A 12,586-nucleotide genomic window follows, 5' to 3' on the forward strand; every position below is an offset into this window, starting at 1 on the left:
GTTTACACACCTGGTTCCCATCTCATAATTATGTTCCTTATTTAACCCTCTGGTTTCCCTTTCTGTTTTGTGCGTGATTGTCTTTCGTGTATTCCGGTGTGTTGTATTTTGAGTCCTGTTTTGTCCTTGTTTGGAACAGGATTTTGTTACGTTTTGGATTGAGTAAATCAGTGATTGTTACTCGTATATGTGTCCTGCACCTGACTCCTTCGCTATCTTTTAGATAGATTCACAGATAAGAGTAACAATCACTGATTTACTCAATCCAAAACGTAACAAAATCCTGCTCCAAACAAGGACAAAACAGGACTCAAAATACAACACACCGGAATACACGAAAGACAATCACGCACAAAACAGAAAGGGAAACCAGAGGGTTAAATAAGGAACATAATTATGAGATGGGAACCAGGTGTGTAAACAGACAAAACAAAAGGAAAAATGAAACATGGATCCATGGCGGCTAGAAAGCCGGTGACGTCGAAAGCTGCCCGAACAAGGAGAGGGAACAACTTCGGTGGAAGTCGTGACACCAATCCAATTAAAGCTAACTGGAGCTGGTTGGCGGCCATTTGGGAAAATGTGTACCCTATGGTAAATTACTAATAGCTAGGCATCATTGTTTAGAATTTGACTTGCTGTATGTAAAGTTTGCTGGTACACCTGTAAAGGATGTCATGCTGCTTGCCTAGTGAGTACCACTTTCTCCCGATTCTGCCCACACTTGGCACAAACTTGGGACCACCCTCATTAAGCGTCTTACCAGCCAGCGCCACGTGAAAAGCCAGCTATTCGTTGGTGCTTGTGGGGACACTTCAGGCTGAGGAGTAAGTTTCACACATACCCATGTGCAACACACTCATTATCTTGCCAAAATGGGTAACCTGTACCTCTTTGCTGGACGTAATACATTCCAATGGGATTTCAAGTAGGGTGCAATATATACGGGGAAGGTTTCACATCACATTTCTTCATTTTAACACAATTTACAGAATCATATTGCATATCATGTTAATTAATAGACATCAGTGAATGCTTCTAGAACAGTGTTTTATTGTAATCTATTTGAAACGGCTACAACACTCAGCAATTCTGACAGCCTTTGTGTTCATATGTTTACCACTATTCTGGTCGTATTTTGCTAAATACATATACAATTGCCTTAGTTTGAGAAGATTGTTCCCTGATAATACAAAATGACATTTTATACCCTCAATCCTGTTGGCCCAACTAACTGCACAGGGGTCATAACATATAATGCAGTGACTGTCCCCTTTCTTATAACATACACAAAGAGCCTGCGGGGTCTGAGCAGAATGCAAGCAGCTTTGTTTTAAGATGGCAAATGCATTGTAATTGAACACCAACTTATGTAAGAGTCAGTTTGCCTTAATGGTTATCATGACACAGCAGAAGGGTCAGTTTACTTTGGCATCAATCAAGCGTTTATTAAAAAAAAAAAAATCAGAGGGAAATCAAACCATAAAATCAACAAACATACAGAAAAACTTTAGAAAGTGTAGTTGAAGCACGAGAAACAAAACATGATAAATATAAATACTATAATCTGAAAGCCAAATATGGTTTCAGAGATGTACTACAAGCTGAACCCAATAAGGTACTGGGCTCAGCACTGCTCCTGTTCTGTGACACTTATAAGACTGCATTTGGATTGGCCGTGGTGTTTTGCAGTGTGGTCGTGGTGTTCTGCGGCTGCGCTGTCGGCTGTGTTGTCGGCTGCTCTGCCGTGTAGTTGTGGATCCAGTCCAGGTAGTTGGACACGCGGGTGTAAATCCCGTAGTTCCCCGGCCGGGCGCACCCCTTTCCCCAGCTGACGATACCCAAAAGGAATGTGGTGTCTCTGTAGCGGGTGACCAGTGGTCCGCCGCTGTCCCCCTTACAGGAGTCCTGCTTGCCCTCGATGTAGCCGGCGCAGAACATGTTAGCCGTTAGCGTGACACCGCTCATCTCAACGCAGTCCTGGGTACGTATACGTGGCACCTCCAGCCGCCGGAGGACACGTGACGTAGGGCCGTTTTCGCTGCGCCGGCCCCAGCCACTTACCGTGTGGAGGTTGATGGCCCAGAGCTCACGCTCCGCCATCGAGCGGGTGGGCAGGCAGACGGGCACGGCGAAAGGCGTCATAGTGATGGCAGTCTTCAGACGTAGCAGGGCGATGTCGCTGTCCGCCGTGTCTGACACGTAGCTGTTGTGCATGATGATCTCTGCCACATCTATGGTCTGTTCCGTACCCTCGTCTTTCTCTGTGTCATGTTCACCTGGGCACATGCAGAAAAGGTTGAAACAACTCAGACTTCAACACACAACAGCTGTATTGACTCTTTTCTAAATAAAAACAGTCCATACCTGCCACCACCTTCAGGTGCTGGGCCTTGATATTCTCCAAGCAGTGAGAGGCAGTGAGGATCCAGGTGGGTTTGTAGATGACTCCTCCACAAAAGCCCTTCTCATTTCTCACTAACAACACCTGTAGAAACACACCGTGGGGAAAGATACTTCACCTCTACGTCAGATACATAAACTTGTCCGCCGCCACTGGTTCATACTGTACCTGCCAGGGGCAGTGACCCTTAGGGCACTCTGTTCCCCCCACGATGCGTGAACGGGGGTCCAACGGTATGTCTCCCTTCTCGGAGGCGCTGCCGTGCAGGACAGGAACTTTCCCACAGGCCATTGTTTCTGGAGCCACGAGAGACCAGAGGTCATACAGTGCCTTCAGATATTATTCAGGCCCCTTGACTTTTCCCACATTTTGTTACGTTACAGCCTTATTCGAAAATTGATTAAATGAATAGCAATCTACACACAATACCCCATAATCACAAAGCGAAAACAGGTTTTAAAATTTTTGCACATTTATTACAAATAAAAAACAGATACCTATTTACATAAGTATTTAGTCCCTTTACTATGAGACTCAAAATTGAACTCCGGTGCATCCTGTATCCATTGATCATCCTTCAGATTTTTCTACAGCTTGATTAGAGTCCACCTAGGGTGACTTCAATTGATTGGACATGATTTGGGAAAGGCACACACCTGTCTATTTAAGGTCCCACAGTTGCCAGTGCACGTCAGAGCAAAAACCAAGCCATGAGGTCGAAGGAATTGTCCATAGAGTGCCGACATATATCTGAGGAAGGGTACCAAAAAATGTCTGCAGCATTGAAGGTCCCCAAGAACAAAGTGGCCCACATTATTCTTAAATGGAAGAAGTTTGGAACCACCAAGACTCTTCCTAGAGCTGGCCGCCCAGGCAAACTGAGCAATTGGGAGAGAATGGCCTTGGTCAGGGAGGTGAACAAGAACCTGATGGTAACTCTGACAGAGCTCTAGAGTTCCTCTGCGGAGATGGGAGAACCTTCCAGATGGGAAACCACCTCTGCAGCACGCCACCAATCAGGCCTTTATGATAGCGTGGCCAGATGGAAGCCACACCTCAGTAAAAGGCACATGACAGCCCACTTGGAGTTTGCCAAAAGGCACCTAAAGACTCTCATACCATGAGAAACAAGATTCTCTGGTATGATGAAACCAAGAATGAACTCTTTGTCCTGAATGCCAAGAGTCACGTCTGGAGGAAACCTGGCACCATCCCTAAGGTGAAGCATGGTGGTGGCAGCATCATGCTGTGGGGATGTTTTTCAGTAACAGGGACTGGGAGAATAGTCAGGATCGAGGCAAAGATGAACAGAGAAAAGTACAGAGAAATCTTTGATGTGCCTAGCTTGTAGCTTCATACTCAAGAAGACTCAAGGCTGTAATCGCTACCAAAGGTGCTTCAACAAAATACTGAGTAAAGGGTCTGAATACTTGTAAATGTGATATCAGTTTTTTTTAAATTAGCAAACATTTCTAAAAACCTGTTTTTGCTTTGTCATTATGGGGTATTGTGTGTAGATTGATGAGGAAAAAGGCTGTAAAGTAACACATATTTTTACAAAAAGTAAAGGGGTCTGACGACTTTCTGAATGCACAGAGAGAGGGTGTATATACTACAACCAGAGGGTGTATATACTACAACCAGAGGGTGTATATACTACAACCAGAGGGTGTATATACTACAACCAGAGGGTGTATATACTACAACCAGAGGGTGTATATACTACAACCAGAGGGTGTATATACTACAACCAGAGGGTGTATATACTACAACCAGAGGGTGTATATACTACAACCAGAGGGTGTATATACTACAACCAGAGGGTGTATATACTACAACCAGAGGGTGTATATACTACAACCAGAGGGTGTATATACTACAACCAGAGGGTGTATATACTACAACCAGAGGGTGTATATACTACTACAACCAGAGGGTGTATATACTACAACCAGAGGGTGTATATACTACAACCAGAGGGTGTATATACTACAACCAGAGGGTGTATATACTACAACCAGAGGGTGTATATACTACAACCAGAGGGTGTATATACTACAACCAGAGGGTGTATATACTACAACCAGAGGGTGTATATACTACAACCAGAGGGTGTATACAACCAGAGGGTGTATATACTACAACCAGAGGGTGTATATACTACAACCAGAGGGTGTATATACTACAACCAGAGGGTGTATATACTACAACCAGAGGGTGTATATACTACAACCAGAGGGTGTATATACTACAACCAGAGGGTGTATATACTACAACCAGAGGGTGTATATACTACAACCAGAGGGTGTATATACTACAACCAGAGGGTGTATATACTACAACCAGAGGGTGTATATACTACAACCAGAGGGTGTATATACTACAACCAGAGGGTGTATATACTACAACCAGAGGGTGTATATACTACAACCAGAGGGTGTATATACTACAACCAGAGGGTGTATATACTACAACCAGAGGGTGTATATATATACTACAACCAGAGGGTGTATATACTACAACCAGAGGGTGTATATACTACAACCAGAGGGTGTATATACTACAACCAGAGGGTGTATATACTACAACCAGAGGGTGTATATACTACAACCAGAGGGTGTATATACTACAACCAGAGGGTGTATATACTACAACCAGAGGGTGTATATACTACAACCAGAGGGTGTATATACTACAACCAGAGGGTGTATATACTACAACCAGAGGGTGTATATACTACAACCAGAGGGTGTATATACTACAACCAGAGGGTACGTCCCAAATGGCACCCTATTTCCCTATATAGTGCACTACTTTTGTTAAAGTACTACACTATACACTGAGTGTACAAAACATTAGGAACACTTGCTCTTTCCACGACATACTGTAGACTGACCAGGTGAAAGTTATGATCCCTTATTTATTCCGTGTAGATGAAGGGGAGGAGACAGGTTAAAGAAGGATTTTTAAGCCTTGAGACAATTGAGACATGGATTGTGTTTGTATGCCATTCAGAGGGTGAATGGGCAAGACAAAAGATTTAGATGTCTTTGAAAGAGGTATGGTAGTAGATGCCAGGCGCACCAGTTTGAGTGTCTCAAGAACTGCAGCGCTGCTGGGTTTTTCACGCTCAACAATTTCCTGTGTGTATCAAGAATGGTCCACCACCCAAAGGACATCCAGCCAACTTGACACAACCGTGGGAAGCATTGGAATCAACAAGGGCCAGCAACCCTGTGGACCGTTTTAGATACCTTGTAGAATCCATGCCCTGACGAATTGAGGCTGTTATGAAGGTAAAAGGGGGTGCAACTCAATATTAAGAAAGTGTTCCTAATGTTTTGTACACTCGGTGTATAGGACATAGGATGCCATTTGGGATGCATCCACAGATAACATCATACATGATGACAATACAACTGATCATACAACGTTGACATGGCCCATGGCCTGTGGCTGTGACTGCTAACCTTGTGTCAGGCAACGCTGTCCATCAGTCCCCAGGAAATAGCCGTCTGCACATGAACAGTTGCGTCGGCCCCCCTCCTCCTCGCAGAAGTGCTCACAGCCCCCGTTCTCATGCAAGCAGGAGTCAGGAATGGCCTTGAATGCTGACATAAAGAATGTGTTTATGTAAGTAAATGGGAAAAAGAAACCTTGGAAACTAAAGTTTCCACAGAAACGTCTCCCATCAAGAACTCTTACCTAGCTCGCAGTTCCGTCCACTGAAGCCTGGCAGGCACAGGCAGGTGTAAGAAGATCCTGATATGCTAGAGCAGCTTCCTTTGTTCTGGCAGGGGTCAGATTGGCAGCTGTCTTGAACTGTAAGGATGAATACATTTGTGTACATTTGGGATCTCATGATCAACAAAGATGTTAAAAGATTAAAATATAGTGGTGGTGGTGTCTGGGTATTTGTGACTGTAGAAATGACACACTGCACAGAAGCTCACCATTGTAGTTTCTCCAGAACTCCTCCTAAGGGAAGAGAATGGGGACAATTCACTGAGGATATCAGGTAGGAATCATGTTCAGAGTCATTATTGTTTTTTTGCATATCATGCAGACTATGGTCTGTTCATGATCAGATTGTGGTTCAACCAGGCACTGACCGTAGCCTGTTCGTGCTCAAACACTTCCCGCGCCTCCTCTTTGGAACACTTCTCCTCAAGGCATTCTCGCTCCAGGTCCCCCCTTTTGAGCTCCTCGAACCAGCCGCTGTTGGCACGCTTAGGCCGGATGAGGAGGCCATGGGCCTGGTCCCGCGCCAAGAACACTGCAAGACCGGAGGAGAGGGGAGTTGTACACACACACACACATAGACACATATGCACAAACACACACAGACACACACAAACACACACACACACATGCACAAACTGCACACAGGCAAACAGGTACATATGTATTGTACATAAATGAATGCATATTTACAAACTAAAGTTATAAACAAACACACACACAAAAACACATACGTAGGGGTAAGTTAACTTACCTGAGGCGGGATGACAGCAGCGGATACTTAATGTAAGACAGAGAACATGAAGCCACATGATGACTGCCCTCAGAATATCTAAGCACACTGTCGCTCTCTGTTCCTCTCAGTCCACAGGTCCAAAGTCTGGACAAAATCCTGATTTGGGCCCTAACCCTCCCCTAACACCTTCCTCTGTCATTGACCCTATGCAGGCTCTTCCCTCCCTTTCACAGCCCCTTTCACAGCCCCTCCCACTCTTTCAGTTACATCACTGATCTCAGGGCTACATGCACGCTAAGTTGTGTTATGTTTCTTATCAGTTAGGAAAACAATCCAACTTTATTTTCAAATAACTATTTATTTATTCTGTTAATAATTGGATCAAAGAAAATATATATCTTAGGGTTGTCTAAGAAACTATAAAGATTAATGTCATCATTATATTTAGAGTTTACATCTTAATCCAGATTCTAGTTTGGAGCAGGATTGTGTCTTGGCTATTATCCAGCATCATCCTTGAGGAGATCTGTCAGTGTTTTTTGGAGGGGTGTTTTTAAATGGACACTCCCACTCAGCCGGTCGCCATGGTCTGATTGATCCAGTCCAGGAAGTTAGAGACGCGGGTATAGATTCCATAGACGTCCTCTTGGGCGCACCCTTTACCCCAGCTCACCACTCCCGTCAGAAACCAGGTGTTCTTGTAGCGGGTGACCAGGGGCCCTCCGCTGTCCCCCTGGCACGCATCCTTTTTCCCATCCCTGAACCCAGCACACAGCATGTTCATGGTCACATTGAGGCCTGTGGTGCGACACTCCTGTAGGGGGACCCGAGGAACCTCCAGCCTCTGGAGCAGAGTGGACGGGGGTCCCGACTGAGCCAGGCGGCCCCAGCCACTCACCACGGAGGTGCGCATGGCCCCCAGTGTGCGCCCGAAGGAGCCGTCCAAGGCGGGCAAGCACACAGGCACCACGAAGGGTCCAAGCACTACTTCCCTCTTGAGGTAGAGCAGAGACAGGTCCCGGTCTGTGGAGGTGTGGTTGTATTGGGGGTGGATCAGCATCCTCGTCACCCGGCGAACCTGCTCTGTGCCCTCCTTCTTCGCACGGTTGTGTTCACCTTGAAGGGGGAGGAACTCAGGATCAGTGGACAGTGAACACTCAGAGGTGATAGTTAGAATTGGGTTTTGTGGCAGCTGAGATACTGGGAGCGTTGAGAGAACACTGTAATACCATTTGCCCACTCACCCACTGTGACTTGCCAATGGGAGGCAGTCGTGTGCCACATACAGTGGGCAGCAGTAAGGATCCAATGTGGAGCCAAGAGGATCCCCCCACATTTATATTCATTCATGTACTCCAGCATAACCTGCAGTGACAGAGGGAGAGGAGAGAGTGAGACAGACATAGATCTGGATCTAGCCACGTGTTGGTCAGTCAATAACTACAGTAAATGCTATACCTGCCATGGGCACTCTCCCTTAGGACAAATTGTGCCTTTCACAATTCGGGGCCCGGGCCTGAACGTTTTTACAATTCTTCCACAGGGAAACGGAACTAAGAGGAGAGAGAGCGAGAGAGAGAGAGCGAGAGGGAGAGAGGTTAGGAGTTGAGGATAAAGAGAGAATACAGGCAAGAGAAGGACTACAAACGGAGAAGATTAAGTGCTTGTATGGAGATGGCCTCAAGAAGCACAGGGCTGTTGGGAGTTGTAGTTGTTAGGGTTTGGCCCAGTGTGATACAGACCTTGGGGTATGCAGCTACTGCTGTCATTGTCCAGGCTGTACCCAGGGGCACAGTGACAATGGTGAGACAGGTCTGGAAACTCTGTACAGAAGTGCTCACATCCCCCATTTCTGTACAGACAACCATCATAAGAGTTCATCAAGGCTGTGGAGGTGGCGATAGAGACAGACAGGAACCAAGAGACAAGAGAAATGAAGACCATTATTGAAGAATATCCAAGAGCCAATTTCAGTGATTCGACAGAGAGATACAGGTGTGTTGTACCTACTTTGGCCACAGTTTCGTCCATCAAACCCAGGGAGACATATGCAGATGTAGGTGTTCACCTGACCTACACAGGTAGCCCCATTCAAGCAGGGGCCAGACTCACACTGATCCACCACTACAGACAGAGACAATATTAGATTATTATTAGAACCATTATAATGAGAAACGAGAAATATATGTAGATTTGGCAAAATGTACAGTACCAGTTGAAGGTTTGGACACACCTACTCATTTATTTTTTACTATATTTTCTACATGGTAGAATAATAGTGAAGACATCAAAACTATAAAATATCACATATGGAATCATGTAGTAACCAAAAAAATTGTTAAACAAATCTAAATATATTTTAGATTCTTCAAAGTAGCCACCCTTTGCCTTGATGACAGCTTTTAAAAATTTTTATGGTTACTAAATGATTCCATATGTGTTATTTCATAGCTTTGATGTCTTCACTATTATTCTACAATGTAGAAAATAGTAAAAAAATAAAGAAAACCCCTGGAATGAGTAGGTGAGTCCCCTGAAGATAGCCTACCTGAGTAGCTCTTCCAGAACTCCTCCTGCATAAAACAAGAGAGAGGGCTATTTAAAAAGACTCTAATGTTCTGGGACAAATATGGAGAACCTACCTCCTCAGATTCCATCTGATCATTCAGTTTAAGCTCACCAATTGTTCGGGGAGGGTGAAGATCTCCCGTGCCTCCTCGTAGCCACATTGCTCCTCCAGACACTCTCTCTCCAGGTCTCCCAGTCTCAGCTCCTCCAGCAGGCTGTTAGCACGCCGCGACCGCTGATGATGGAGCACCTCATTGGCCTCCTGTGTGCTCAGGAACACTGGAGCTGCCAGGACGGGACATGACTGCTCACACTACATAGACTTTAAATTGATAGACATCCAACAAACTTCCATAGGAACAGAGTACAAATAGTAGGAAAAGGAAGAAGAATCCCAATGAAGACCATGGGTGGTTGAAAAGTTGCTATTACTGCACACACAAGGCTGTAAACAGTCTCTGTACAGTCAGACTGACAGAAAGACAGATAGACGGACAGGAAGTCAAGCAGGGCATTGAATAGCCAGCAGCGTGTGGTGCTGTATTTGAAAGGTACAGGGCTGAACCAAGACCACCAAAGTAATTCACATCCTCAGATCTGAGACTCACCTCCAGGGAGTCCGGTGCAGGCTGGGATATAGAGGACTAGCAGGATAAGGTGTCTGAGCTTCACTTTCAGAGCGTCCGTGGTCGTAGACGACTCCATTACTGAGCTCTCAGGGCTCAATCCAAGTTCAGTCCTCCCACAAACACATACTCCACAAACACACGCACAGCAAATCAATTTCTCTCTCCCCTCCCTGACAGAACATGTATCAGGGTAAACCCACAGGGCAGTTGACTGGGAGACTAACATTGTGAAATACAATGACTGGACTGGAGCCATGGAGGCATTACTAGTATCACACCAACAGGAGGTGCTGTTGTATAACAACACAGTGGAGGCAGGATATTTGTCCACATGATAAAGCATGTATTCAATGTATCAAAACTGTAAATAACTAATTGTTGATAAAATGTGCAGTTACTGCTCTTTTGCTTTGTAAGGCAGTATCGTTTACAGTGCAGAAAGCTATAATGGCTCTGAGGCAACATATCCTCAACGCAGCTTCCTAAAATAACTGCCCACATCAATATTAATGTAGTCTATTGCCACTATAGAACTAACACTTCACATTGAGGGAGGGAAGACAGAACTGTCACTGAGGAAGATACAGGGCCTTCAGAAAGTATTTGTACCCTTTGACTTATTCCACAGTTCGTTGTATTACAGCCTGATTTCTAAATGGATCAAATTCACCCATCTACACACAATACCCCATAATCACATGTTATTAGAAATGTTTGCAAATGTATTGAAAATGAAATACAGAAATATATCATTTACATAAGTATTCACACCAGAGTCAACACCTTTGGGTAAGTCTCTAAGAGCTTCACACACCGGGATTGTGCAACATTTGCCCATAATTCTTTTAAAACATTTTCAAGTTCTGTCAAATTGGTTGTTGATCATTGCTAGACAACCATTTTCCATAGATTTTCAAGCAGATTTAATTCAAAACTGTTACTCGCCCACTCAGGAACATTCACTGTCTTCTTGGTAAGCAACTCGTGTAGATTTGTCCTTGTGTTTTAGGTTATTGTCCTGTTGAAAGGTGAATTCATCTCCCAGTGTCTGGTGGAAAGCAAACTGAATCAGGTTTTCCTCTATGATGTTGCCTGTGCTTAGCTCCATTATGTTAATTTCTATGCTAAAAAAAACTCCCCTCTCCTCGATTACAAGCATACCCATAACATGATACAGCCACCAATATGCTTGAAAATATGGAGAGTGGTACATAGTAATGTGTTGTATTGGATTTGGCCAAAACATACTTTGTATTCAGGACAAAAAGTGAATTCCTTTCCCACATTTTTTGCAGTATTTCTTTAGTGCCTTGCTGCAAACAGGATGCATGTTTAGAAATATTTGTATTCTGTAGATGCTTCCTTCTTTTCAATGTCATTTAGGTTAGTATTGTGGAGTAACCACAATGTTGTTGATCCGTCCTCACTTTTCTCTTATCATAGCCATTAAACATTGGAACTGTTTTAAAGTCAACATTTTTTACCTTTATTTAACTAGGGATGTCAGTTATGAACAAATTCTTGTTTACAATAGCCTAGGAACAGTGGGTTAACTGCCTTGTTCAGAAAAACTGATTTTTATCTTGTTAGCTCAGGGATTCGATCTGAACTTCTTTCAGTTATTGATCCAATGCTCAAACCATTAGGCTACCTACATTGACCTCATGGTGAAATACCTAAGCGGCTTCGTTCCTCTCCGGCAACTGAGTTAGGAACGACGCCTTCTTTGGACACTGTGTTAACTAACCTCCAGACGAGCTTCAATGCCATACAACTTTCCTTCCATGGCCTCCAACTGCTCTTAAATGCAAGTAAAACTAAATGCATGCTCTTCAACCAATGGCTGCCCGCACCTACCCGCCCGTCCAGCATCACTAGTCTGGACGGTTCTGACTTAGAATATGTGGACAACTACAAACACCTAGTTGTCTGGCTAGACTGTAAACTCTCCTTCCAGACTCACATTAAGCATCTCCAATCCAAAATTAAATCTAGAATCGGCTTCCTATTTTGCAACAAAGCATCCTTCACTCGTGCTGCCAAACATACCCTCTGACCATCCTACCCTCTGACCATCCTACCGATCCTCGACTTCGGCGATGTAATTTACAAAATATCCTCCAACACTCTACTCAACAAATTGGATGCAGTTTACCATAGTGCCATCCGTTATGTCATCAAAGCCCCATATACTACCCACCACTGCGACCTGTACGCTCTCGTTGGCTGGCCCTCGCTTCATACTCATCGCCAAACCAACTGGCTCCAGGTCATCTACAAGTCTTTTCTAGGTAAAGCCCCGCCTTATCTCAGCTCACTGGTCACCATAGCAGCACTCACCCATAGCACGCGCTCCAGCAGGTATATCTCACTGGTCACCCCCAAAGCCAATTCCTCCTTCCAGTTCCCTGCTGCCAATGGCTGGAATGAACTGCAAAAATCACTGAAGCTGGAGACTCATATCTCCCTCACTAGCTTTAAGCACCAGCTGTCTGAGCAGCTGACAGA

The 12,586-nt window shown here is 44.6% G+C and overlaps 2 protein-coding genes across 4 annotated transcripts; both read right to left on the minus strand.

The window, feature by feature from the left end:
* Positions 1-1,455: 1,455 nt before the first annotated feature.
* On the minus strand, positions 1,456-7,087 carry LOC139412834 (coagulation factor VII). 3 transcript variants are annotated; one of them, XM_071159569.1, is made up of 8 exons: positions 6,900-7,087; positions 6,517-6,680; positions 6,358-6,382; positions 6,110-6,226; positions 5,875-6,015; positions 2,573-2,700; positions 2,368-2,488; positions 1,456-2,279 (listed from the first exon to the last, which is right to left on the minus strand). In XM_071159569.1, the coding sequence occupies exons 1-8, from the start codon at positions 6,955-6,957 to the stop codon at positions 1,654-1,656; spliced, it is 1,380 nt and encodes a 459-aa protein (XP_071015670.1). In that variant the 5' UTR covers positions 6,958-7,087; the 3' UTR covers positions 1,456-1,653. The 3 variants fall into 3 exon arrangements, with proteins under 3 accessions (XP_071015670.1, XP_071015671.1, XP_071015669.1); XM_071159570.1 differs by having other exon boundaries at positions 6,517-6,783; positions 6,900-7,011; XM_071159568.1 differs by lacking the exon at positions 6,900-7,087 and having other exon boundaries at positions 6,517-6,877.
* Positions 7,088-7,219: 132 nt separating this feature from the next.
* LOC139412835 (coagulation factor VII, like) lies at positions 7,220-10,224 on the minus strand. Its single transcript, XM_071159571.1, has 8 exons — positions 10,058-10,224; positions 9,562-9,734; positions 9,430-9,454; positions 8,892-9,005; positions 8,624-8,767; positions 8,340-8,434; positions 8,126-8,246; positions 7,220-7,997 (listed from the first exon to the last, which is right to left on the minus strand). Exons 1-8 carry the CDS (start codon positions 10,152-10,154, stop codon positions 7,453-7,455), a joined length of 1,314 nt encoding a protein of 437 aa, XP_071015672.1. The 5' UTR covers positions 10,155-10,224; the 3' UTR covers positions 7,220-7,452.
* Between the last annotated feature and the right edge of the window lie 2,362 nt (positions 10,225-12,586).

Source organism: Oncorhynchus clarkii, chromosome 7, assembly GCF_045791955.1.
Source record: "Oncorhynchus clarkii lewisi isolate Uvic-CL-2024 chromosome 7, UVic_Ocla_1.0, whole genome shotgun sequence".
In the NCBI taxonomy this organism is placed as follows: Eukaryota; Metazoa; Chordata; class Actinopteri; order Salmoniformes; family Salmonidae; genus Oncorhynchus; species Oncorhynchus clarkii.

Bases quoted from the DNA above. Each gene is read 5' to 3' on its own strand.
- LOC139412834 (XM_071159568.1), bottom strand. From the start codon at position 6,807: ATGTACCTGTTTGCCTGTGTGCAGTTTGTGCATGTGTGTGTGTGTGTT. The intron at 6,383-6,516 runs GTCAGTGCCTGG...CTCTTCCCTTAG, and splicing joins TTGAGCACGAACAGGCTACG to GAGGAGTTCTGGAGAAACTA. The intron at 2,701-5,874 runs GTTAGCAGTCAC...TCGTGGCTCCAG, and splicing joins ACAGCGTTGCCTGACACAAG to AAACAATGGCCTGTGGGAAA.
- LOC139412835 (XM_071159571.1), bottom strand. From the start codon at position 10,154: ATGGAGTCGTCTACGACCACGGACGCTCTGAAAGTGAAGCTCAGACAC. The intron at 9,735-10,057 runs GTGAGTCTCAGA...CCGTCCTGGCAG, and splicing joins CTGCACCGGACTCCCTGGAG to CTCCAGTGTTCCTGAGCACA. The intron at 9,455-9,561 runs GTGAGCTTAAAC...TGTTTTATGCAG, and splicing joins TCACCCTCCCCGAACAATTG to GAGGAGTTCTGGAAGAGCTA.